Source organism: Spea bombifrons, chromosome 10 (genome assembly GCF_027358695.1).
Source record: "Spea bombifrons isolate aSpeBom1 chromosome 10, aSpeBom1.2.pri, whole genome shotgun sequence".
NCBI lineage: Eukaryota > Metazoa > Chordata > Amphibia > Anura > Pelobatidae > Spea > Spea bombifrons.
Window position 1 is genome coordinate 550,172 of NC_071096.1, and position 23,825 is coordinate 573,996.

The 23,825-nt window shown below is 48.7% G+C and overlaps 2 protein-coding genes across 2 annotated transcripts; both read right to left on the reverse strand.

Annotated features, from left to right (window-relative positions):
• Position 1: 1 nt before the first annotated feature.
• ZDHHC13 (zinc finger DHHC-type palmitoyltransferase 13) lies at positions 2 to 6,026 on the reverse strand. Its single transcript, XM_053448999.1, has 17 exons — positions 5,930 to 6,026; positions 4,982 to 5,115; positions 4,366 to 4,488; positions 4,210 to 4,287; positions 3,974 to 4,118; positions 3,827 to 3,891; positions 3,138 to 3,300; positions 2,897 to 3,022; positions 2,634 to 2,767; positions 2,394 to 2,494; positions 2,019 to 2,143; positions 1,666 to 1,728; positions 1,478 to 1,571; positions 1,296 to 1,379; positions 1,053 to 1,210; positions 781 to 878; positions 2 to 506 (listed from the first exon to the last, which is right to left on the reverse strand). Exons 1-17 carry the CDS (start codon positions 5,939 to 5,941, stop codon positions 380 to 382), a joined length of 1,830 nt encoding a protein of 609 aa, XP_053304974.1. The 5' UTR covers positions 5,942 to 6,026; the 3' UTR covers positions 2 to 379.
• Positions 6,027 to 6,890: 864 nt separating this feature from the next.
• Positions 6,891 to 14,254, reverse strand: DHCR7 (7-dehydrocholesterol reductase). The gene is made up of 8 exons (XM_053448408.1): positions 14,138 to 14,254; positions 12,414 to 12,514; positions 11,254 to 11,476; positions 11,010 to 11,100; positions 9,669 to 9,882; positions 9,290 to 9,494; positions 8,658 to 8,789; positions 6,891 to 7,605 (listed from the first exon to the last, which is right to left on the reverse strand). The coding sequence occupies exons 2-8, from the start codon at positions 12,506 to 12,508 to the stop codon at positions 7,141 to 7,143; spliced, it is 1,425 nt and encodes a 474-aa protein (XP_053304383.1). The 5' UTR covers positions 12,509 to 12,514; positions 14,138 to 14,254; the 3' UTR covers positions 6,891 to 7,140.
• Positions 14,255 to 23,825: the final 9,571 nt, after the last annotated feature.

Here is a 23,825-nt window from a genome sequence, read left to right on the forward strand (position 1 = left end):
TATTTATTAAACAGACTTACAACAAACGCATAATTTAAAGCGGAGGTTTTAGGGCTGATGGGACTTGTCGTCAGAGGGGATTGACGCAGCTCTGACGGGGAGGCTGTGAGGTCTGTAGGCAGCCGGTCCAGGACGGATATTTTGCGCCGTTGAGTTCAAACACAGTATGTAGCCACCATCTTTGATCCTGGCGGCGGCTCCAGCACCAGGAAGCCGTTTTGTCCGCATGACCCGTTCCGAGCGGAGCCGCTGCAGGTGGGAGAGACGCGGGGCCCGTGTGGCGGATGGGCCGCACGTGTCCACGGGGGGCCGGTTACTGCCGGTCGGCTCGCACACTCAGTTCTGCAATAACTCAAACCTCATAATGGGCGCCTCTTCCTCACACGGACTGCGCGCTTCTCGTCTGGGCCGCATGGTACTGCTTAGTCCAGTCCACAGAATCAACTCTGATCAAACCAAAGCACCTACAGTGGAAGAAATCGGCTACGTTCTGCACACAGCCACGGCTGGGGGAAGGAAAACCATCGTTAGTGTGCACTCTTCGCCATCACTCACATCTCATGACTTGCACCTGAGCACCCCTGCTCTGGAAACATTGGGGATTTCAGGGTGACCCCAGCTATCTGATACCCCCAAGGCAGGGGCTTTACACAGCTACTTTGACACTATTCTATTACCACTCATGTTAAATCCCCTGGGGTAATACTGGGATTCCCCTACTTTTACATCATTGTATGATGTCATTCCTGTGTCTGCGACGGCCACGGAGCAATCACTCACTTGAAAGGCGTTTTCCGCAGCGAGACCCAGTGCTGAGAGTGTCTGTTCTGTATCTGGAGGTTGAGTCTCTCCTGGGTTGTCAGACCGAGGAACACAATCTGACGGCACAGAAGAGGCAGTTAAGTTTCTCATAGAAATCAGGAAATTATTAGGCGCAGCATCTGCAGCCGATCTCATTCCAGAGCCCCGAGTACTTCGCCCGAGTAACACGTTACAATAAATATATAAATCGTGGGGCAGATATCGTTTAATGCCCCGAGTGTTAGTGTTACCTGATATATCTGCACCAACAGCGTGAGCGTGGCCCAGATCGTGAAGCAGCAAACAATGAGAAAGATATAGAGAACCCACGGGGAGCAGTCGACGACGGCGCCCAGGAACGCCCAGAAGCCGTCTCTGAGGATAGTTGCAGTACAATGCTGAGCCCAATCTAAAAACGGGGGAGAAAAGAGTCATTCGACGTTTGTCACAAAAACACAACCAGGAAACGGTAATTTCACAGCTTTGGGACTTACAGACAGACGTGTAGAAAATCAGCCCGTGTCCGACGAGGACCAGGGAGCCGAGGAACAGCACGTAGTAACGCTGGTTACCCGCACCTGGGGTAAAACACAGGGAGACGGAGCGTGACCCGGCAGGGCAGACACAGATAGAGATCGTAAGAGCCGGACCCCCAAACCCCCGCCCCGCCACTCACCCACGCAGCGACCCGTCCACAGGCAGTGCTGGTCAAACCGCGCCACGCAGGAGCCGCACACAGGGCAGTGCATGGACCTTACGGGCTTCCTCACCTGCGGGAAATCAGGGGTTAACTCCCATTGAACTGGATACAAAACGGGTTGGATCCCAGTACTGGTGTGGGGGGGGGGGATTCGGGGTTCTTACCAAGCAGGAGACGCAGAACATCCGGGGATCCAGGCGCCCGGCTTCCGCGAGACTGATGATGGTCTGGAGAGAAAACACACAGAATTCGATTACTAACAGGCAGAGCCGTAGGGGCATATTCACTAACCGGAGAGCTAAACACCCCCCCTAACCGGAGAGCTAACATCCCCGTTATGAAGAGCCGGCCCCCTGTATGATGTATAGATAAATCAGCGAGCCGGCCCCCTGTATGATGTATAGATAAATCAGCGAGCCGGCCCCTGTATAATGTATAGATAAATCAGTGACCGGCCCCTGTATAATATATATAGTTAAACAATGTTCCATGACCGGTGCAGGAATCAGCTCTGTACCTGCTTGGTCTCCTCCTCGGACGATTTCACGAATCCCGGGTCCGACCTCCACGTCTTGTAGTAAAAGTAAAGAAGCGAGGTGGCACTGAGAATAAACGGTACCTGACGAGCAGTCAGCGCCAAATGTTCAGTCACGTTAAGGAGAAGAAACAACTGAAAATGCCCCAAACAAACCGGCGGCCCCTAAACCCAGACTCCGGCCACTATTCAAGCAAAATGAATGCTGGGCCAGGAGGTTCCTCTCATAAAAGGGTTAAATGGAGATATTAAATAAACGATGAAATATTTTCATCCAATCAGTGCCCAGAAACAGGGGGCGGGTCAAAGTGACAGAACAGCGCATGCGCGACTCGGACACAAAACATAAAAGGATATCAGGCAGGAAGGAGACGAACCACGTAATAAAAGCCCAAAAAATACAGCCGCTAAAAAAGATGGCGGGGAGATAGCGCTGGCTCCGGTGATTCATCATCCGCCTGCAACACAGAAACAGTGATAACAGCCACGCCCGTAGCCAACCCCCATCCCCACCCATCGCCCCCGGAGCCACACCCCATCCCCACCCAGAGCCACGCCTCATCCCCACCCACCGCCCAGAGCCACAGGGGAACGCACCTGCTGAGGAGCTGCGACACGGCCACCACGGGAGCCACGAGGACGCCCTTCATCAGCCACGAGTCTGTGTTCAGGTCCAGGATATATCCGAGGGCTCCGATAACCGACACGGTGAGCAGGACGATCAGCGCCATCTGCCAACCAAATCCAGTGCAGTGAAGCAGGAAGGGGGCGACACTAACGTCCTACACCCCGCATAATGCCGAGGATGATGGGAGTTACGGCGGAGAGCTGAAGCAGGGATTGGGGCCGCATCGACTCACCTCGTATTTCTGAAAAAGTTTCAGCATCCCGAAGCTCCTCGTGGATTTCGCTCGAGTTTCGTTTGTAAGAATGTGGATAACGAGGCGGTTCCGGCTCTGACACGCGATGTCGAGCGGCGTTTGTCCCTGCGGAGACACAGCCGTGTACAGCGAAAAACACGCCTGCAGCAGCCACGCAGCGCCCGGCGGATATTCACCGCTTGGCGACGCGGCGCATGCAGAAATATAACGCCCTCCTTACCTTGGCGTTCTCAGTGTCCAGACCGGCCCCAGCTTCCAGCAGAAGGTCCATGGCGTTGACGTTCCCGGACAGGGCGGCCCAGTGAAGGGCCGTGTTTCGTTCAGCTTTATCCACAGCACCGAGCGAAGGGTTAAACTTCAGCAGGAAACTCGTTGGTTCGACGCTAAGAAAACAAAGGGATTTGTCATCAGGAACGTGACGGACAATCGTGCGACGTACAACCTGCGACCTCAAAGAGGCGTCACCCGCAGTTACCTGCGACCTCAAAGAGGCGTCACCCGCAGTTACCTGCGACCTCAAAGAGGCGTCACCCACGGTTACCTGCGACCTTAAAGAGGCGTCACCCGCGGTTACCTGCGACCTCAAAGAGGCGTCACCCACGGTTACCTGCGACCTTAAAGAGGCGTCACCCGCAGTTACCTGCGACCTCAAAGAGGCGTCACCCGCAGTTACCTGCGACCTCAAAGAGGCGTCACCCGCAGTTACCTGCGACCTCAAAGAGGCGTCACCCGCAGTTACCTGCGACCTTAAAGAGGCGTCACCCACGGTTACCTGCGACCTTAAAGAGGCGTCACCCGCGCTTACCTGCGACCTTAAAGAGGCGTCACCCGCGGTTAGCTGTGAAACACACATTTCCTACATAATCACGTCCCGTTTTTATAAAAACCCTGAAGAACAGCCCCGAGTACCCGATAATTCTTTGAGCCGACAGCATGAGGGGGGTCATTCCGTTCACATCCGGGGTGTCGATGCTCTGCGATAAGGAGAAACACAGTCAGTTCCCAGCCCCAGAACATGAAGCACGAGACGCGCTGAACCCGACGCGTTCCACGTACCTGCCCTTTGGCGACCAGATAGGCAATAATAGGCAGGTGCTGGAAAAGCACAGCCAGGTGAATGCAGCCGTATCCCTCGCCGTCTATCAGAGACGGGTCGCCCCCACATTTCATCAGCAGTATCACCATCTGGAGGTGCCCCTGCCTGCAACGCAGAACACAAACCCGATCAGTCGCCCCGGAACCTGCCAAATGTATAAATAACATCACCAGAGAGAGGCGGAACGCGGCGTTACCTGACTGCCCAGTGCAGCGGCGTGGAGTTCAAAGTCCCTCCCAACTGATCGACGACGGCCCCCTTTGATATTAAATACCTGCGGAGAGAGAGGAGAAGCTGCCGTCAGGAGTCAGAGTACCGGCGGGCAGCGCCCTCTGTCACCTACAGCCCTTACCTGACAAGCTCCAGCCTGTTGTTAATCGCTGCCCAGTGCAGGAGGGTCACATTCTCCCCGTCCGGCTGCCTCACGTCGTATCCGGCCTCCACCAGCTCCCTGCATCGGTCCAGCAAGCCGTGTCTTCACGGAAACACACGGACACATCAGCAACACGCAAACAGCGCTTCGCACGGCGGCGTTGGGGCATCGCTAACCTTATATCTGTTACCTATTTCTACATTGTGCAAAAGCGGGGCGAAGGGCGGGGCGAAGGGCGGGGCGAAGGGCGGGGCGACGGGCGGGGTGAAGGACGACGGGCAGGGCGAAGGACGACGGGCGGGGCGAAGGACGACGGGCGGGGCGAACTTGTGTTTTTTTAAGGCCAAGAAGCAGGTTTTACGAGTCCTGCTCCGGTGATTAGATTGTGTTTAGCGCTCTCGTGTGAATAAACACACCCAGCGCAGATGATCTCCCAGGACAGGCCCAGGGGGCCGTCTTTATTTAAAAGGCGCATCTCCTTCATATGTTTGTAGGTTAAAAATTATCAAAAAAATAAGGAAAAAATACCCAAACTCATATGAATCTCAGCCGCCCCTGTTCTAGATCAGATACCCAAGCTTCTGGGGTAACTCACTGCGTGGCTTTCACAATGTCCCAGCTTCTGTAATCCGGGGGGTCCTGCTGCGCGTCCGCACTCTGCTCTGCCCCTGCCTGCCCCGCGTGGTGGTGGCAGCCGTGCTGGTGACTGTGTCCATGCGCCATTTTACACTGTTTGGGACAAACGGAAAAAGAGAAAACCTGAGCGACTCTGAGAGCCTCCGGAACCGAAAGCGTGGCCTGTGAGTCAGGAGATGCACCCGGGGGCCACACGTCCACTGCATGTGTGCCAGGAGCACTCCCATCACAGAGAGCCACTAATAAATCTGGTTTCAATGCTTTCTTTTCGGGACTTCTTTCTCTTCCAACTTCCTGACTATCCGAGAAACTCCGGCCGGGTCGCCGTTGCCATGGAGAGTAACGATTCCCGCAAGCTGCCCGGTAATCACTGTTTGCCACAACAGGGCTTTAATTATTTTCTGTTACACCACAGGGGGCATTTGTGGCTAAATACTGAACAATGACCCCGCCGGTAGGGTAACGATTTATTGTTCTGGCTTAGCGAGATGGGAGTTACCAAAACAGAAAGTGACGGCAAACAGAGCCGATCAGACCGTCCGCTTCGATCGTCTTTTAAAATTACTGGAAAAACACAAATCACAGATAACGGCCCCAAACGTGAAATCCGAGCCGCTGTACAGCGCTGCGGAGCATGATGGCGCTATACAGATCAATAAACAATAATAATAATAATAATAAAGGGCCAGGGCATCAGCTCCTGGTTTATAGGGCTCTCACGTTACCTGGTTTTGTTATAAAACGAGCAATTACTAGGGGGTGAGAGGGGTATCTGGTGTTTGTCTCTATGGGGCAATAACTATAGATGTGGCCATGGGGGGGGCAGTTACAAGGCATGGCTGTTCCCCGGGGGGGCTGTTATTTTGGGGTTCTGTGTCCCGGGAGGCAGTTAGTGGGGTGCACTTACCGGGGAGCTCATGATCCCTGACGGTCTCACTTCCTGGTACCTCGCGCGGCTTCCTGGTTACTGAGCTTCCACGCTGTGATTGGTAGATCCGTGCGGATAACCCCGCCTCCAGACTGTCGGTTAGTGCCAGGCGGCCAGTAGGGCGGGATCATCCTGCTCTTTCGTGGGTGCGGCCCCTGAGCCCCACATTTGGGAACTGGCGTGTTTAGGGGTTCCTGGCTGAGTGTTATGGGAGTTGGATTGCTAGATAAGGATGTGCCAGTTGTGGAGACTTTCTGGGGTTCCTGGTTTGCTGAGGGTGCTGGGAGTTACAGTGATGTAGCAGCTCCAGTAGCTGGGGCTGTTATTTTCCACATTCCGGGGCATTCTGCCGCATGTGGCGGTCTCTGGGGATTGGATATTGGGAGTGTGTTGCGCGAAGTAACTGTTACCCCTTTATAAAATATTAAGGGTTAATTTTCTATTTATACCCTCATAAGAATCATAGAAAATTAAGCATTTAATGACGGTGACGGTGCAGCCGGGGTGTGGGGTAGTGTGTCTGTGTTATAACCACCGCAGCAGCGGGGAGGGGTACGGGGGCAGATCCACCCCCAGCTGGTGTCTGACGGGGTGATTTTGGAATAAATCAAATTATATCAATTTAAAAAACTAAATCCGGACTGGTTGCTGATTCTGCCCCGTTACCCTAACAACCTGCCCCTCATTAAATAACGCATACGCCATGTTCAGCAGCGGAGAGCGTCTGCAGGAGATCCTTTTCTCTAAAGACTGCGGGGACTGGCCCTTGTGCCCCGAGCGGGGCCGATGGGATTGTTAGTCTTACATCATACCTCCTTTGCCGGGTATTGGGAGTTGTTCACTGTAGATGGTCATGTGACATACGCCCTCCCCCTACAGCCAATGGTCAGTCCTGCACCACGCCGCTCGGACCCCCCGATGCACCAATCAGAAGCACAGATCAGGAGGTGTAAAACTTTATTCAGGCAAGGAGGAAATGCGACGGTAAAAAAACACCTGATACAGCTGAGGGTGATGGGCCTGACACTGCTGAGGGTGATGGGCCTGACACTGCTGAGGGTGATGGGCATGACGCCCGAGCACTCTGAATGCAGGTTACAGATTCAAGTATCTGCTGCCAACGGGTTCCAAATCAGAACTCGTCAAATCTGTCCAAAAAGTATAAAGCCGGCCTCTTCCGGAAGGCCGCTCTAAAAGACGCCGGGGAGCAGTCTGTAGGCCACGGCGTCCGTGTACAGCTTCCAGTCCTTGCCGTACTTGCTGGAGCAGCGGTGCTCGTCTCGTATACAGCGGTGGACGAGTAAAATGAACATGTATATAATGTAGAAATACGGCAGGAGGTGGTCGAAGCCGCACGCCAGGCAGTAGGCCAGGGATCCCATCAGATCCCCCGTGTAGTTGAAGTGGCGGGCCACCCCCCAGAACCCGCTGATCATCAGCTTGCTGTGGTGCCGCTTGCCGTCCACCGACGTGTACGAACACTCTATGTATTTGGGTCGCTGGCCCCATATTTTGCAGTTGCCGTCAGTGCGTCGGAACAAGTCTTTCTGATGGTTCGTCATCCGGAAAATATAGTATCCGACCAGACCGAAGAGAAGAATTCCCACGGCGGCCGGCGTGGACAGCTGAACCGGATTATACACCAGATATAAACCCTGCGGGGGGAAAGGAAGCCGTTACTGGCACAATTTCTGATGATTGTAGAAACATGTACATAGATCCACATCCACACGTATGTAAGTGAAAACCTTTGCACTAGGGCAGGGGCGTCCAACCTGCGGCGCTCCAGCTGCTGCAGGACTACATCTCCCATCCTCCTCAGCCAGCCCCTTAGGTGAAAGAGCATTATGGGAGATGTAGTCCTGCAGCAGCTGGAGTGCACCTGCACTAGGGTGACCACATCGGCCACGTTTCCCACGACACATCATTTTCATATATTACTGACCGATTCGCATAAAGTGCTTCTGTGAGTCCCACACACTGCGGGGGCAGCAATACGTATTTTATAGGGTGGGTGATGCGGCGCTCAGCCCCCTGCCCTGAGCTCTGCTATTAGGGTATTTTATAGGGTGGGTGATGCGGCGCTCAGCCCCCTGCCCTGAGCTCTGCTATTAGGGTATTTTATAGGGTGGGTGATGCGGCGCTCAGCCCCCTGCCCTGAGCTCCGCTATTAGGGTATTTTATAGGGTGGGTGATGCGGCGCTCGGCCCCCTGGCCTGAGCTCTGCTATTAGGGTATTTTATAGGGTGGGTGATGCGGCGCTCAGCCCCCTGCCCTGAGCTCTGCTATTAGGGTATTTTATAGGGTGGGTGATGCGGCGCTCGGCCCCCTGCCCTGAGCTCCGCTATTAGGGTATTTTATAGGGTGGGTGATGCGGCGCTCGGCTCCCTGCCCTGAGCTCCGCTATTAGGGTATTTTATAGGGTGGGTGATGCGGCGCTCGGCCCCCTGCCCTGAGCTCTGCTATTAGGGTATTTTATAGGGTGGGTGATGCGGCGCTCGGCTCCCTGCCCTGAGCTCCGCTATTAGGGTATTTTATAGGGTGGGTGATGCGGCGCTCAGCCCCCTGGCCTGAGCTCTGCTATTAGGGCATTTTATAGGGTGGGCTCCCTGTCCTGTGTCGAGTTTCTGTAGATGGCGGCACAATATCTTTTCAGAATGATTGTATCTGTTGATAAATTCCTTACGTAGACGGACAGACGTATTACCTGGAGAGTGTAGAGATATGGCAGCCACACACAGTCGCCCCATCCGAGGTACCAGCCGAAGTGATCGTGACAGATGTCTATAGTTTTCAGGTACCAGGCCTCATTCCAGAAAAAGTCCACAACGTATATGGCCTGCGAACACGGGGTGATCGGAAGCGTTAATATTATCGGCAACACAAAATAAAAGCACCGGGGTGCCTAAAACTGCCCCAGGCCAAGAACGTAACGCCCAATACTGCATTGTAATCGTTACGCCATGACGCAGACGTGTTACTGACGTGTGTCGCAGTATAGTATCCGTACATACCAAAGCTGCTGCTTCTGTTTATTCATCCCAGTAAAATTTTAGGTGTTGCTTCTACTGCGAGCTCGTTACGCCTCTATACATAACCCCAAAAAATGACCCAGAGGTCTGCCTCAGGGGTCACCCCAAAAGCCAGGAGTTCAGGGAATTTGTCCCGAGGATCTGACTGATTTTGGGAATATCCTTTAATCACAGCCTGGGATTTGCCGCCGGTGACGGGGGACGTCTGGCACTCGCGGGTAGACTTGGATACGTATATATATATATATATATAGATATATTTTACGCCCTCCTATTGCTTTCTCTGCGCTGGACGCTCGACGCTCACCTGGAGAAGGTTCACAAGAATCATGGAGTTGGTGACCTGGCCGTACAGTTCCTGCTGCTTAGCGGCATAGGAGAGGTTAATCAGGGTCCAGGCAACAATCCCAGGGCGGCCATTAAAAAACAGCTTGAAATCGAACCACTTTCCGATGCGGGGGTTAAATTCAATGCCCATCATGTAGTCATAGAAGAAGTTTCCAGTGAATTTGCTAAAAGCAGAGAAAAACAAGAAATGGTTGTTATAAAGACCACCGAGCCCCGAAACCAGCGCTTCCTATAAAGGGGCCTCACATCGCAGTAACAAGCGCTCCACCCTGCGCATGTTTCACTAATAAACCTGGCCCCATAACCAGCGTGTAACGGGAACACGGGGGGGTACGTACCAGTCATCTGCGCATGTCGGGAAGAAGTAGGCTTTCACCAGAACAAAGCTGGAGACGGCGTATCCCAAAATATTGGCGCACCACAGCAGCGGGATCCAGTTATCCACGATGATGGTCGGGGAGAACCAGTGAAAGTGATAAGCGTTCGCAAACCAGAGGATGTGCGTGAGGATCCAGGCCTGCAGACCGTTCACTTCGTACTTGTTAATTATACCTGTAACAGCAGAGCATTGCACCGTTGCTGAATCGTGTGACAGAGCATTGCACCGTTGCTGAATCGTGTAACAGAGCATTGCACCGTTGCTGAATCGTGTAACAGAGCATTGCACCGTTGCTGAATCGTGTAACAGAGCATTGCACCGTTGCTGAATCGTGTGACAGAGCATTGCACCGTTGCTGAATCGTGTGACAGAGCATTGCACCGTTGCTGAATCGTGTGACAGAGCATTGCACCGTTGCTGAATCGTGTAACAGAGCATTGCACCGTTGCTGAATCGTGTGACGGAGCATTGCACCGTCGCTGAATCGTGTAACAGAGCATTGCACCGTTGCTGAATCGTGTGACAGAGCATTGCACCGTTGCTGAATCGTGTGACAGAGCATTGCACCGTTGCTGAATCGTGTGACAGAGCATTGCACCGTTGCTGAATCGTGTAACAGAGCATTGCACCGTTGCTGAATCGTGTAACAGAGCATTGCACCGTTGCTGAATCGTGTGACAGAGCATTGCACCGTTGCTGAATCATGTAACAGAGCATTGCACCGTTGCTGAATCGTGTGACAGAGCATTGCACCGTTGCTGAATCGTGTAACAGAGCATTGCACCGTTGCTGAATCATGTAACAGAGCATTGCACCGTTGCTGAATCGTGTAACAGAGCATTGCACCGTTGCTGAATCGTGTGACGGAGCATTGCACCGTTGCTGAATCGTGTAACAGAGCATTGCACCGTTGCTGAATCGTGTAACAGAGCATTGCCCCGTTGCTGAATCGTGTAACAGAGCATTGCCCCGTTGCTGAATCGTGTAACAGAGCATTGCACCGTTGCTGAATCGTGTGACAGAGCATTGCACCGTTGCTGAATCGTGTAACAGAGCATTGCACCGTTGCTGAATCGTGTGACAGAGCATTGCACCGTTGCTGAATCATGATTCTGGTTCAATCAGGGCCTGAATGCCACCAATTGTGGCTTTTAGTCAGTAAAATGGCTGTTACCGGAGGCACCTGATTAGTAATATTCTTATTATATAGTATTATAGTACTATATTGCTGTATATAGTATTATATTATAGTATTATTGGTTTTATATAGCGCCATCATGTTCCGTAGCGCTGTACTCACCGGCGGGGGTGCGCGCTCCGTCCTGAACGCCTCCAACATACCCGGGCAGGAACTTGTGGCAAACATCAGGGATTGCCACGTAAAGGAACGCCTAGCACACAGAGCAATATTATTCAGATTAGCTGCTTCATTACCACCCCGGCCGCCAACGTCTAAATATCTCGCTCATTTCTATGGCAACGATGATGCCCAAAGGCTTACAATTAACTCTCCAAGTTCGCGGCAGCCTGTGCCGGATCCTCACCTGGAATAGAACCCAGACGGTGTAGATCTGGACAGCCGTCCAGCTGAGGCGGGGAGTCTTCTGCCAGATGTCAGAGAGTTGGGCTTTGCCTGAGTATATGTCCAGGACAGGGGCGGCCAGGGAGCACTGGTACTGGTCACATGACATCACGAAATAATACACGATGAGCGGGGCGAACATCAGCAGGAACACCACGCTGCCCAAGGAAAACCAATCCACTTCCCTGCCAGCACACACGGAGTTAATACACAAGAAAAAACACATTTAGGCAAACAATATGAATAATGACCCAGCGGTCGGTTGTCTGCAGAGCTGGGAGATACCGTATATTCCGGCGTATAAATGACTGGGCGTATAAGACGACCCCTAACTTTTCCAGTTAAAATATAGAGTTTGGGCTATACTCGCTGTTTAAGACTACCCCTCTACCCAGCATACAACAACCAGCCAATCACGGCAAGCGATGTACCTTACCGGTGATTGGCTGGTTGTTATACAGACATATACATGCATACACTGCCCTTACACACACTTTACTGCTCCCTCATCATTACGCGCCGGCAATTGATGCCGTTGCCGGGACATGACGTCATTACCGCTCTCGGCATCAATAGCCGGCGCGTAGTGATTAGGGAGCAGGGAAGCCGAGGTCTGAAGTGCCAGACCTCGAGCTCCCTAATGTTGGTTTAGTTAGAGGGAGGTCGTGATCTCCCCAACCAGCTCTGCCGATCAGGGCTAGTTGGGGAGATCACGATCTTGCACCTACCTCGGCGTGGCCCTGAAGACCGGCCCAGGGGAGGCGGCTTCTTCACTCGCCCCTCCCCTAGAGATTTGTGGCTTCATGGGAATCTCCGGCTGGGTAAGTACCCGGTACTCGGTTAGTACCCGGCGTATAAGACGACCTCGACTTTTGAGAAGATTTTCTGGGGTTAAAAAGTCGTCTTATACGCCGGAATATACGGTACATCATGTGTGTTTAACCCTTTACATGTACCACTTTATTGGGTTACGTGTTTTAAGGTCCTACAGGAGCTCGCAGGGCCCTCTTGGTGATTTAAAATCACGTCAAGTCCTTAAACATACGGCGGCGGTCCTGAGAGGGTTCATCACAAACATGAACTGTACAATCCGCACTCTGGGGCTGATTCGGTTTCTCTTACCAGGCTCGCCCCCATTGCCCCTGATCCTTGCTCTGCCCGTTGCTGATTTTTTTCGGCCCTCCTTTCGGTGCGGTTCCTCGCCGGCGTTCACCCATTTTACTCTGCGAAGAAAAAGGAGTGAATTGATATTACCGAGGACATTCTAGAGCCTCACACGGGGCATGGAGACGGGTGGGATCCAGATACAAGACCCAGACCCCCTATAATTCCCCCGGCACAAACAGCAGGGGACTGTCCTGAGGCAGCTGTACCGAAGGGAAGCTAGAGCTTCCTGAAACCATCTCAGCAGAACCCCTAGAAGTCTATAAAAACTATAAAAATGTATAGTTAAATCGGTGAGCCGGCCCCGGTATAATGTATAGATAAATCCCAGGGGGGGTCGCGTTTTCACGGACGTTTCCCCTTCATGCTCGTAACACTTCTTTAGTAATTTGGCTACTAGACAAAATAACTGACGGGCCGGCACCCCGCAGCCCTAAACACGTCTAAAACGGAAATAAAATGGGTCTTTTTACCGACTGGTTCACCTCCCTGAAGGGGAAAACCATCCGCCGTACGAACCCCGCTGACGTTCCCAAATATCAGCATAAAAGACCTTGGAACGTGATCTGTGACCCCAAGATGCAATATTCTCAAGATAAGAGCAATAAACACTGCAGCTGATGCTCCACGCACTACACAGCACCGTATACTGTATAGAAGCTACATTCTGGCCACCTACACCCCCCCCCGCTGGCCAATGAGAGGGTCCTCTGGCCCATTTGGCAAAGAGTTTGGACAGGAACTGTGTATCTCTGCAGAAGAGCTAGCAATCCATGTGCACATCAGTCTCTATGCTGCATAAAAGCCCATCTAAATAATACGGCTCATTAATGGCAAATCTGCTCGCCCCCCACCAATGTATCTCTAGTGCTTTCACACCCAGGGGCAAATAATTGCTGCCATCCCACAAGCTCTGATGCCCCGTATCACGGGTACCGGCGCGCGCTGGGAGGTTTGGTAGAATATTTAGATATATTAGGCGTCATCTCGACCGAAAGCTCTCTCTTCCTCTGATGCAGCGTCAGACGGCCACGGTCTCCAAGCCGTTCCCTAAACATTTACCTAAATCAGCACATTATAGGGCGCGGGTTTAACCGCCAGGCCTCGGAGGCGAGGGCTCATCGGTCTCTAGCCGTACAGTCCCCGACACCAGCCTCTCCGTGTGATGACCGCTCACCAACATCCCACTCAATGTTTCAGGTACGGTGGGACCTTGAGGCAGAGAGCTTGCAGTCTAATGGTGCGGTTATAATGCCCCTGTGCATGCGCTGTACCTTATGCCGCTGGATATCTGATGGCAGCACCCGCCAGGCACAATCCGCCACGGAGGTTGACAGCTGTATTTGGAGGGGCAGAGCAGATACAGCACATCCAGCAATTCACACCCCACCACTGACCGGTTATCTTCCCAACATCCCACAGGAGACACATCACGACAACGACATCCCCCCCCATCAGACTCTCTTTCACGTGCGAACCCTTTCACACGCATTACGTGTGGAGCTCATACGTGTGTATCATGAAACATGTAACAAAAGCTTTTGCCGGGGGTGTCGGATACCCCGGTATTCCATATACCTCAATATCCCCCACTTCTACCGAAGCTGGGCAAACAAGATCCTCACTGTGCATAGCAGTCATGAGATTAGATTGCAAGCTCCTGGGGCCATAGCTGCCGTTACCTGTGCTGTTATCTGGCAGTCTCCATGCAGCTCCTTTGTGCTGGCAGAATGATGTCCGCGTTCACATTCCTCCCTTCCCCTTTCCTTTGGTTCACACCCCTCATGTGACACACGCAGGCAGCTCACCAATCACATGCGTGCTCTAGACCACATCACTGCCTAAGGTGCCGCTGGATTGGTGGAGCTCCCTGAAGCCACCATCTGAGGCCAGGGTGTCACCATAACAAGCCCACTGTGGGACAGCAAAGGGAAGCACAGGAGCCCGGCAATTATTATTATTACTTATTGTTTTATATAGCGCCATCAAATTCCGTAGCGCTGTACAATAGGTAGACAGGACATAACAAGTAGTATGTAACTTAACAAATTGACTTATAATTATAACAAAGAGACCACAGGAGAGGAGGACCCGCCGCAAACGAGCTTACAACCGAGATAAACGACACCACATAGTAACATAGTAATAAAAGAAAGGTAATCGACTAGTAACATAGTAATAAAAGAAAGGTAATCGACTAGTAACATAGTAATAAAAGAAATCTAACCAACTAGTAACATAGTAATAAAAGAAATCTAACCGACTAGTAACATAGTAATAAAAGAAAGGTAACCGACTAGTAACATAGTAATAAAAGAAATCTAACCGACTAGTAACATAGTAATAAAAGAAAGGTAACCGACTAGTAACATAGTAATAAAAGAAATCTAACCGACTAGTAACATAGTAATAAAAGAAAGGTAATCGACTAGTAACATAGTAATAAAAGGCCGGTAACCGACTAGTAACACAGTAATAAAAGAAATCTAACCGACTAGTAACATAGTAATAAAAGAAAGGTAATCGACTAGTAACATAGTAATAAAAGAAATCTAACTGACTAGTAACATAGTAACAAAAGAAAGGTAACCGACTAGTAACATAGTAATAAAAGAAAGGTAATCGACTAGTAACACAGTAATAAAAGGCCGGTAACCGACTAGTAACATAGTAATAAAAGGCAGGTAACCGACTAGTAACATAGTAATAAAAGAAATCTAACCGACTAGTAACATAGTAATAAAAGAAATCTAACCGACTAGTAACATAGTAATAAAAGAAATCTAACTGACTAGTAACATAGTAACAAAAGAAAGGTAACCGACTAGTAACATAGTAATAAAAGAAAGGTAATCGACTAGTAACACAGTAATAAAAGGCCGGTAACCGACTAGTAACATAGTAATAAAAGGCAAGTAACCGACTAGTAACATAGTAATAAAAGAAATCTAACCGACTAGTAACATAGTAATAAAAGAAATCTAACCGACTAGTAACATAGTAATAAAAGAAAGATAACCGACTAGTAACATAGTAATAAAAGAAATCTAACCGACTAGTAACATAGTAATAAAAGAAAGGTAACCGACTAGTAACATAGTAATAAAAGAAATCTAACCGACTAGTAACATAGTAATAAAAGGCAGGTAACCGACTAGTAACATAGTAATAAAAGGCAGGTAACCGACTAGTAACATAGTAATAAAAGGCAGGTAACCGACTAGTAACATAGTAATAAAAGAAAAGTAACCGACTAGTAACATAGTAATAAACGAAAGATAACCGACTAGTAACATAGTAATAAAAGAAAAGTAACCGACTAGTAACATAGTAATAAAAGAAAGATAACCGACTAGTAACATAGTAATAAAAGAAAGATAACCGACTAGTAACATAGTAATAAAAGGCAGGTAACCGACTAGTAACATAGTAATAAAAGAAAGATAACCGACTAGTAACATAGTAATAAAAGGCAGGTAACCGACTAGTAACATAGTAATAAAAGGCAGGTAACCGACTAGTAACATAGTAATAAAAGAAAGATAACCGACTAGTAACATAGTAATAAAAGGCAGGTAACCGACTAGTAACATAGTAATAAAAGGCAGGTAACCGACTAGTAACACAGTAATAAAAGAAATCTAACCGACTAGTAACATAGTAATAAAAGAAAGGTAACCGACTAGTAACATAGTAATAAAAGAAAGGTAACCGACTAGTAACATAGTAATAAAAGAAAGGTAACCGACTAGTAACATAGTAATAAAAGAAAGGTAACCGACTAGTAACATAGTAATAAAAGAAATCTAACCGACTAGTAACATAGTAATAAAAGAAATCTAACCGACTAGTAACATAGTAATAAAAGGCAGGTAACCGACTAGTAACACAGTAATAAAAGAAATCTAACCGACTAGTAACATAGTAATAAAAGAAAGGTAACCGACTAGTAACATAGTAATAAAAGAAAGGTAACCGACTAGTAACACAGTAATAAAAGAAATCTAACCGACTAGTAACATAGTAATAAAAGAAATCTAACCGACTAGTAACATAGTAATAAAAGAAATCTAACTGACTAGTAACATAGTAATAAAAGGCCGGTAACCGACTAGTAACATAGTAATAAAAGAAAGGTAACCGACTAGTAACATAGTAATAAAAGAAAGATAACCGACTAGTAACATAGTAATAAAACAAAGGTAACCGACTAGTAACATAGTAACGAAAGGCCAGTAACCGACTAGTAACATAGTAACGAAAGGCCGGTAACCGACTAGTAACATAGTAACGAAAGGCCGGTAACCGACTAGTAACATAGTAACGAAAGGCCGGTAACCGACTAGTAACATAGTAACGAAAGGCAGGTAACCGACTAGTAACATAGTAACGAAAGGCAGGTAACCGACTAGTAACATAGTAACGAAAGGCAGGTAACCGACTAGTAACATAGTAACGAAAGGCCGGTAACCGACTAGTAACATAGTAACGAAAGGCCGGTAACCGACTAGTAACATAGTAACGAAAGGCCGGTAACCGACTAGTAACATAGTAACGAAAGGCCGGTAACCGACTAGTAACATAGTAACGAAAGGCCGGTAACCGACTAGTAACATAGTAACGAAAGGCCGGTAACCAACTAGTAACATAGTAACGAAAGGCAGGTAACCGACTAGTAACATAGTAACGAAAGGCCGGTAACCGACTAGTAACATAGTAACGAAAGGCCGGTAACCGACTAGTAACATAGTAACGAAAGGCCGGTAACCGACTAGTAACATAGTAACGAAAGGCCGGTAACCGACTAGTAACATAGTAACGAAAGGCCGGTAACCGACTAGTAACATAGTAACGAAAGGCCGGTAACCAACTAGTAACATAGTAACGAAAGGCAGGTAACCGACTAGTAACATAGTAACGAAAGGCCGGTAACCGACTAGTAACATAGTAACGAAAGGCCGGTAACCGACTAGTAACATAGTAACGAAAGGCCGGTAACCGACTAGTAACATAGTAACGAAAGGCCGGTAACCGACTAGTAACATAGTAACGAAAGGCAGGTAACCGACTAGTAACATAGTAACGAAAGGCAGGTAACCGACTAGTAACATAGTAACGAAAGGCCGGTAACCGACTAGTAACATAGTAACGAAAGGCAGGTAACCGACTAGTAACATAGTAACGAAAGGCCGGTAACCGACTAGTAACATAGTAACGAAAGGCCGGTAACGACTAGTAACATAGTAATAAAAGAAATCTAACCGACTAGTAACATAGTAATAAAAGGCAGGTAACCGACTAGTAACATAGTAACGAAAGGCCGGTAACCGACTAGTAACATAGTAACGAAAGGCCGGTAACCGACTAGTAACATAGTAACGAAAGGCCGGTAACCGACTAGTAACATAGTAACGAAAGGCCGGTAACCGACTAGTAACATAGTAACGAAAGGCCGGTAACGACTAATAACATAGTAATAAAAGAAATCTAACCGACTAGTAACATAGTAACGAAAGGCCAGTAACCAACTAGTAACATAGTAACGAAAGGCCGGTAACCGACTAGTAACATAGTAACGAAAGGCAGGTAACCAACTAGTAACATAGTAACGAAAGGCCGGTAACCGACTAGTAACATAGTAACGAAAGGCAGGTAACCAACTAGTAACATAGTAATAAAAGGCAGGACCCGACTAGTAACACAGGCTGCCCTCCAGACCCTGGAAAGGGTGACACAAGAGCTTCCACTTCAATATCAGTTTTAGAACACAGAAACCGGGGGCAAATAACCATTATATACATTACACAGGGACCGGCTCGCTGATTTATCTATACATTACACAGGGACCGGCTCGCTGATTTATCTATACATTACACAGGGACCGGCTCGCTGATTTATCTATACATTACACAGGGACCGGCTCGCTGATTTATCTATACATTACACAGGGGACCGGCTCGCTGATTTATCTATACATTAAACAGGGACCGGTCACTGATTTATCTATACATTACACAGGGACCGGCTCGCTGATTTATCTATACATTACACAGGGACCGGCTCGCTGATTTATCTATACATTACACAGGGGGCCGGTCACTGATTTATCTATACATTACACAGGGACCGGCTCGCTGATTTATCTATACATTACACAGGGACCGGCTCGCTGATTTATCTATACATTACACAGGGACCGGCTCGCTGATTTATCTATACATTATACAGGGGGCCGGCTAGCTGATTTATCTATACATTACACAGGGACCAGCTCGCTGATTTATCTATACATTATACAGGGGGCCGGCTAGCTGATTTATCTATACATTACACAGGGACCGGCTTGCTGATTTATCTATACATTACACAGGGGACCGGCTCGCTGATTTATCTATACATTATACAGGGGGCCGGCTAGCTGATTTATCTATACATTATACAGGGGACCGGCTCGCTGATTTATCTATACATTACACAGGGACCGGCTCGCTGATTTATCTATACATTACACAGGGACCGGCTCGCTGATTTATCTATACATTACACAGGGACCGGCTCGCTGATTTATCTATACATTACACAGGGACCGGCTCGCTGATTTATCTATACATTATACAGGGGACCGGCTCGCTGATTTATCTATACATTACACAGGGACCGGCTCGCTGATTTATCTATACATTATACAGGGGCCGGTCACTGATTTATCTATACATTATACAGGGGACCGGCTCGCTGATTTATCTATACATTACACAGGGGACCGGCTCGCTGATTTATCTATACATTACATAGGGACCGGCTCGCTGATTTATCTATACATTATACAGGGGCCGGCTCGCTGATTTAACTATACATTATACAGGGGGCCGGGCACTGATTTATCTATACATTATACAGGGGGCCGGCTCGCTGATTTATCTATACATTACACAGGGGACCGGCTCGCTGATTTATCTATACATTACACAGGGGACCGGCTCGCTGATTTATCTATACATTAAATAGGGACCGGCTCGCTGATTTATCTATACATTAAATAGGGGCTGGCTCACTGATTTATCTATACATTATACAGGGAGCCGGTCACTGATTTATCTATACATTATACAGGGGGCCGGTCACTGATTTATCTATACATTAAACAGGGGCCGGCTCGCTGATTTATCTATACATTATACAGGGGCCGGTCACTGATTTATCTATACATTATACAGGTGGCCGGTCACTGATTTATCTATACATTACACAGGGGCCGGCTCGCTGATTTATCTATACATTATACAGGGGGCCGGTCACTGATTTATCTATACATTATACAGGGGGCCGGTCACTGATTTATCTATACATTATACAGGGGGCCGGTCACTGATTTATCTATACATGACACAGGGACCGGCTCGCTGATTTATCTATACATTATACATGGGGCCGGTCACTGATTTATCTATACATTATACAGGGGGCCGGTCACTGATTTATCTATACATTACACAGGGACCGGCTTGCGGATTTATCTATACATTACACAGGGACCGGCTCGCTGAGTTATCTATACATTATACAGGGGCCGGCTCACTGATTTATCTATACATTATACAGGGGCCGGTCACTGATTTATCTATACATTATACAGGGGCCGGTCACTGATTTATCTATACATTATACAGGGGACCGGCTCGCTGATTTATCTATACATTACACAGGGGTCGGCTCACTGATTTATCTATACATTACACAGGGGCCGGCTCGTTGATTTAACTATACATTATACAGGGGGCCGGCTCACTGATAATCTGTACGTTATGCAGGGCCGGCTCACTGATTAAACAGTACATTAAGTATACAGCCATCTTAACTTCTTTTTCTCAGGGTTAAATTATTCCTCATTCTTTAGGAATCTGTGGTTATTGTTGATTGGTCCAGGCAGCCTTTGTAAAGGGGGGGAATTGATCAGATAATGCTGGCTCTGCCACAGGCTGCCACCCATCTCAGATTGACAGCTATGAAGAAAGTAATTGTTAAAGCCGCCGCAGGGTCCGGAGCTGTCTTATACTGGTGTCTGGCCGTAAAGCATAAATATCCCCCCCAAGCTTCTTAGCTCGTAGAAGATGTATTTGGTCAAACACATCTGCTCACCAGTGAACATGCGCTGCCAGCACCAGTGCTGATTCGTGCCAGACTTCCAGGGGGTCTCATTAGACCACTCGGAAATCACATACGAGCCTCCGTGATGCGCACAGAGCTCTCCCCGGGATCCAGACTCTGTGTGTATGGAAGATATTCTCAGCACATGGGACTGGATGCAACGTGTTTCAGACAAACAGCACGTAGCAGACACGCCAAGACACATTAGATAATTCCCACAAGCCGCAGTGCTTACACTACCATGTATGTATGAGCTAGTCACACGGCCACCAACAAATAGAAAGTGACAGCATCCTCCAGTATCCAGCAAAGGATAAATCACCCGTTTACAGGAGGAATGTGCCAGGGGTTCAATCCTTAAAATACATGTAAGTGAACATAACATTCACGGGAAGCGCTGGCATGGAGAAGGAATGATCAGAATCAGCATTCCTCACTAAACTTAACTCCCTCCGGGGGCTTTATCAGGGCCAGCACGCACCCTCCTTAGTGAACAAGGCCTTAAACATGAAGGTGCCGGGTGGAGGAATTAAATAACATGGTTTTCACCTCTAAATTAGAGCCAAAGCTCCCGACACCGTATGAAAGGCACTGCCTCGGGAAACGTGTCGGACGCAGCGTTACGGGGGCCACGGGGCTCCTACGCAGATCTAGGCAGCAGTAACGACTATTCAGATTTTTAGGAAGTCCGTTGGATGCCTTGTGATGTTTCGTTTAAAAGAATCCAATCTCATACACTTAAGAGAAATCTTTCTTGTGAACTATTACATTTTATGCTTTATGGTTACTGAGTCCTGTTTTACGTTTTCCGTGTTTCACGTAGCTTGTAGCTTTTTTTGGTCCAGTAGAACTCCGTATCTTTCCTCACCTTACATATTGGCCTCCAGCACCACAACCCTATCCATGAAGTGGCCGGTGCAGAAGCTGCATATCAGTGTGGCTCCAAAAGCTTGCACTCTAAGATCTTTCTCAATCCCTCTACTCAGGAGGATGTGTGAGCGGTCTCCGAGCGGCATGTTTCCACACGTCAGCGATCATGCGATGTTGGGAGGTGCTCATCATGTCCCGTCCGGTGCTTTGATGATGCGATGGGGAATTTGGAGATACCTGTTATAAGCGCGTGACACGAACGTCTCACTGATACATACCGGCCACAAACCCACAGAACGACCACCGAGACACAGCAAGGAAACCCTTGCCAGATTAAAGCCCACATGTAGAGACAAGACAGAGGCCATTAACCAGATGAGTAACACCCCATAAACTCTACATCTCAGACGCGTCTATCGAAACAGCTGGACAAGTCCCAAGGCATCGCCGTTCCTCGCACCGCGCAGATGTTCGGCTCAAGGTGTCCTTCTAAACCTTTATTGATATAAAGTCACGGGCTGCGCTGTCAGCGACAGAATCAGGGGTCAAATACTGCAAAGACAAGACCACAGGAATGTTTATCAAGACGCCAGTTGGTTTTCAATCATATTTGTGGAATTTCACAAAAAAAGAGGTAAAACCCCCCTGGGACTGTGAGCCGTTTCTGTAAACGTAGCTATTTGTTATAATAAAGTTCGGCGGCTGGGATCGCTGGGATTTGGGCTTGGGCCGGCGTTGCGTGTGATGAAACGACCTGTTTGGTGAATATTTACGAGCTGTCAGCGGTGACACTGGGAGATACCTGGCATTGCTATGATGTAACGTTTCTAAAAGCGGCCGGAGAATGCTTGCATTCTGACACGGTGAGGATCCGACAAGCACTCATCCCTCTAGAAAACATTTCAGACCCTCTCAAGGCCTTGGAGAGCTCCAGTCTGTCGTATTAACCCCGTAACACAAGGGGTTAGCACATGGTGGACAGCTCACTTCAAGCCATCAGGAGCCCACCCATAAGATAGGAGTCCGAAGCCCCCATGACGTTTCCGTGACGCTGCTGTTCCTTGGATGTATTTCTTTATGAAATACCCATTATTGCCAAAAACACAAAACATCCAGCGATAATTACCCCTCAGCCGACAGCACAACCAGGACCGACACCTGGGCAAATTCTACCATCATTGCCACCACCCCCCACGAATACACCACACACAGAGCTCAATGGGGTTTATTCACGAGTTTGCAGGAGAGCTGCAGTTTCATCCTACTAACTTCCCTTTATCAAGGGCACTAACTGTAAAGTAGGGGGCATGTGGGATTGGAAGAGGCAACTATGCAGGCAGGTAGAGGCATTAATGCTGCGAGGAGCATCAGCACTGGGGGTCCTGGAAAATGCGATGAGCACCAGAGGCGCATCTTCTACAGCCGCTTAATAAGGGAATTTACCCGCTCTGAGGAGTCGGCCCAAATCTCACATAATAATATGTATTATAATATAACACGGAGCTCGACTGACAGACACCAAATAAATGACAGCGGTGAGGACCCCAGTAAATGCCAGACACGTGAGAAGTCAAAGAGCCCAACAGAGGATGAAACCGTTCCACGTGACTCCTAATGAGGATCATCACTGAATTTGGGGTCACAACAATGTCATTTCCCTTCTAACAACCTCAGACTGGAAGTAGGAATGTAACTAACACAACGTGAATATTCCTGAGACAAACCGCTACACATTTTAGCCAGGAAAGCATTTTTCCCAAACAAGTCTACACATTTTATGGTAAAAAAAAATGACCGCTGTTACTATTTCTGGCGCGTCTGATCTCAGTGCTGGTTTCTGAGACAGATGACCTCATCTACACTCTGACAATAAAAATTCTTGTATAAAGAATAAAATGTGGCTGCCGTGGGGTGTAAAAGCATCGCAGCTTCCTAGAGAAACGTTCAGGGAATCAGGCTTGGAACCGGCACGCAGCTACGTGAAGGACTTTTCCATTATGGAATTACAGACAATGAAAAGGACCAGCCGTTTATCTCCAAATTCCCCCAAAACACAAAATTCCTACAAACCTGATTGTTCTGAAGGACGGTCTGAAACCACACAGGAGCCGAGACAAAACATCTCCCCAGGCAACAGCTCGTGGCCCCTACACATAAAGACATTATCACCATCCACCGGCCAATGGTGACCGTCATCATCAATGGATGTATCATCACCATGACTAGAAGGCAGAAGATGAATGTGCTCGGCTAGGATTATAGCCTTTAATGGATTGTAACATAAGACACTCGAGGGCCGAATCGAGGCCGCAATTCCCTCCGAGTGTCTGCACTCATCACTACTGCAGTCTG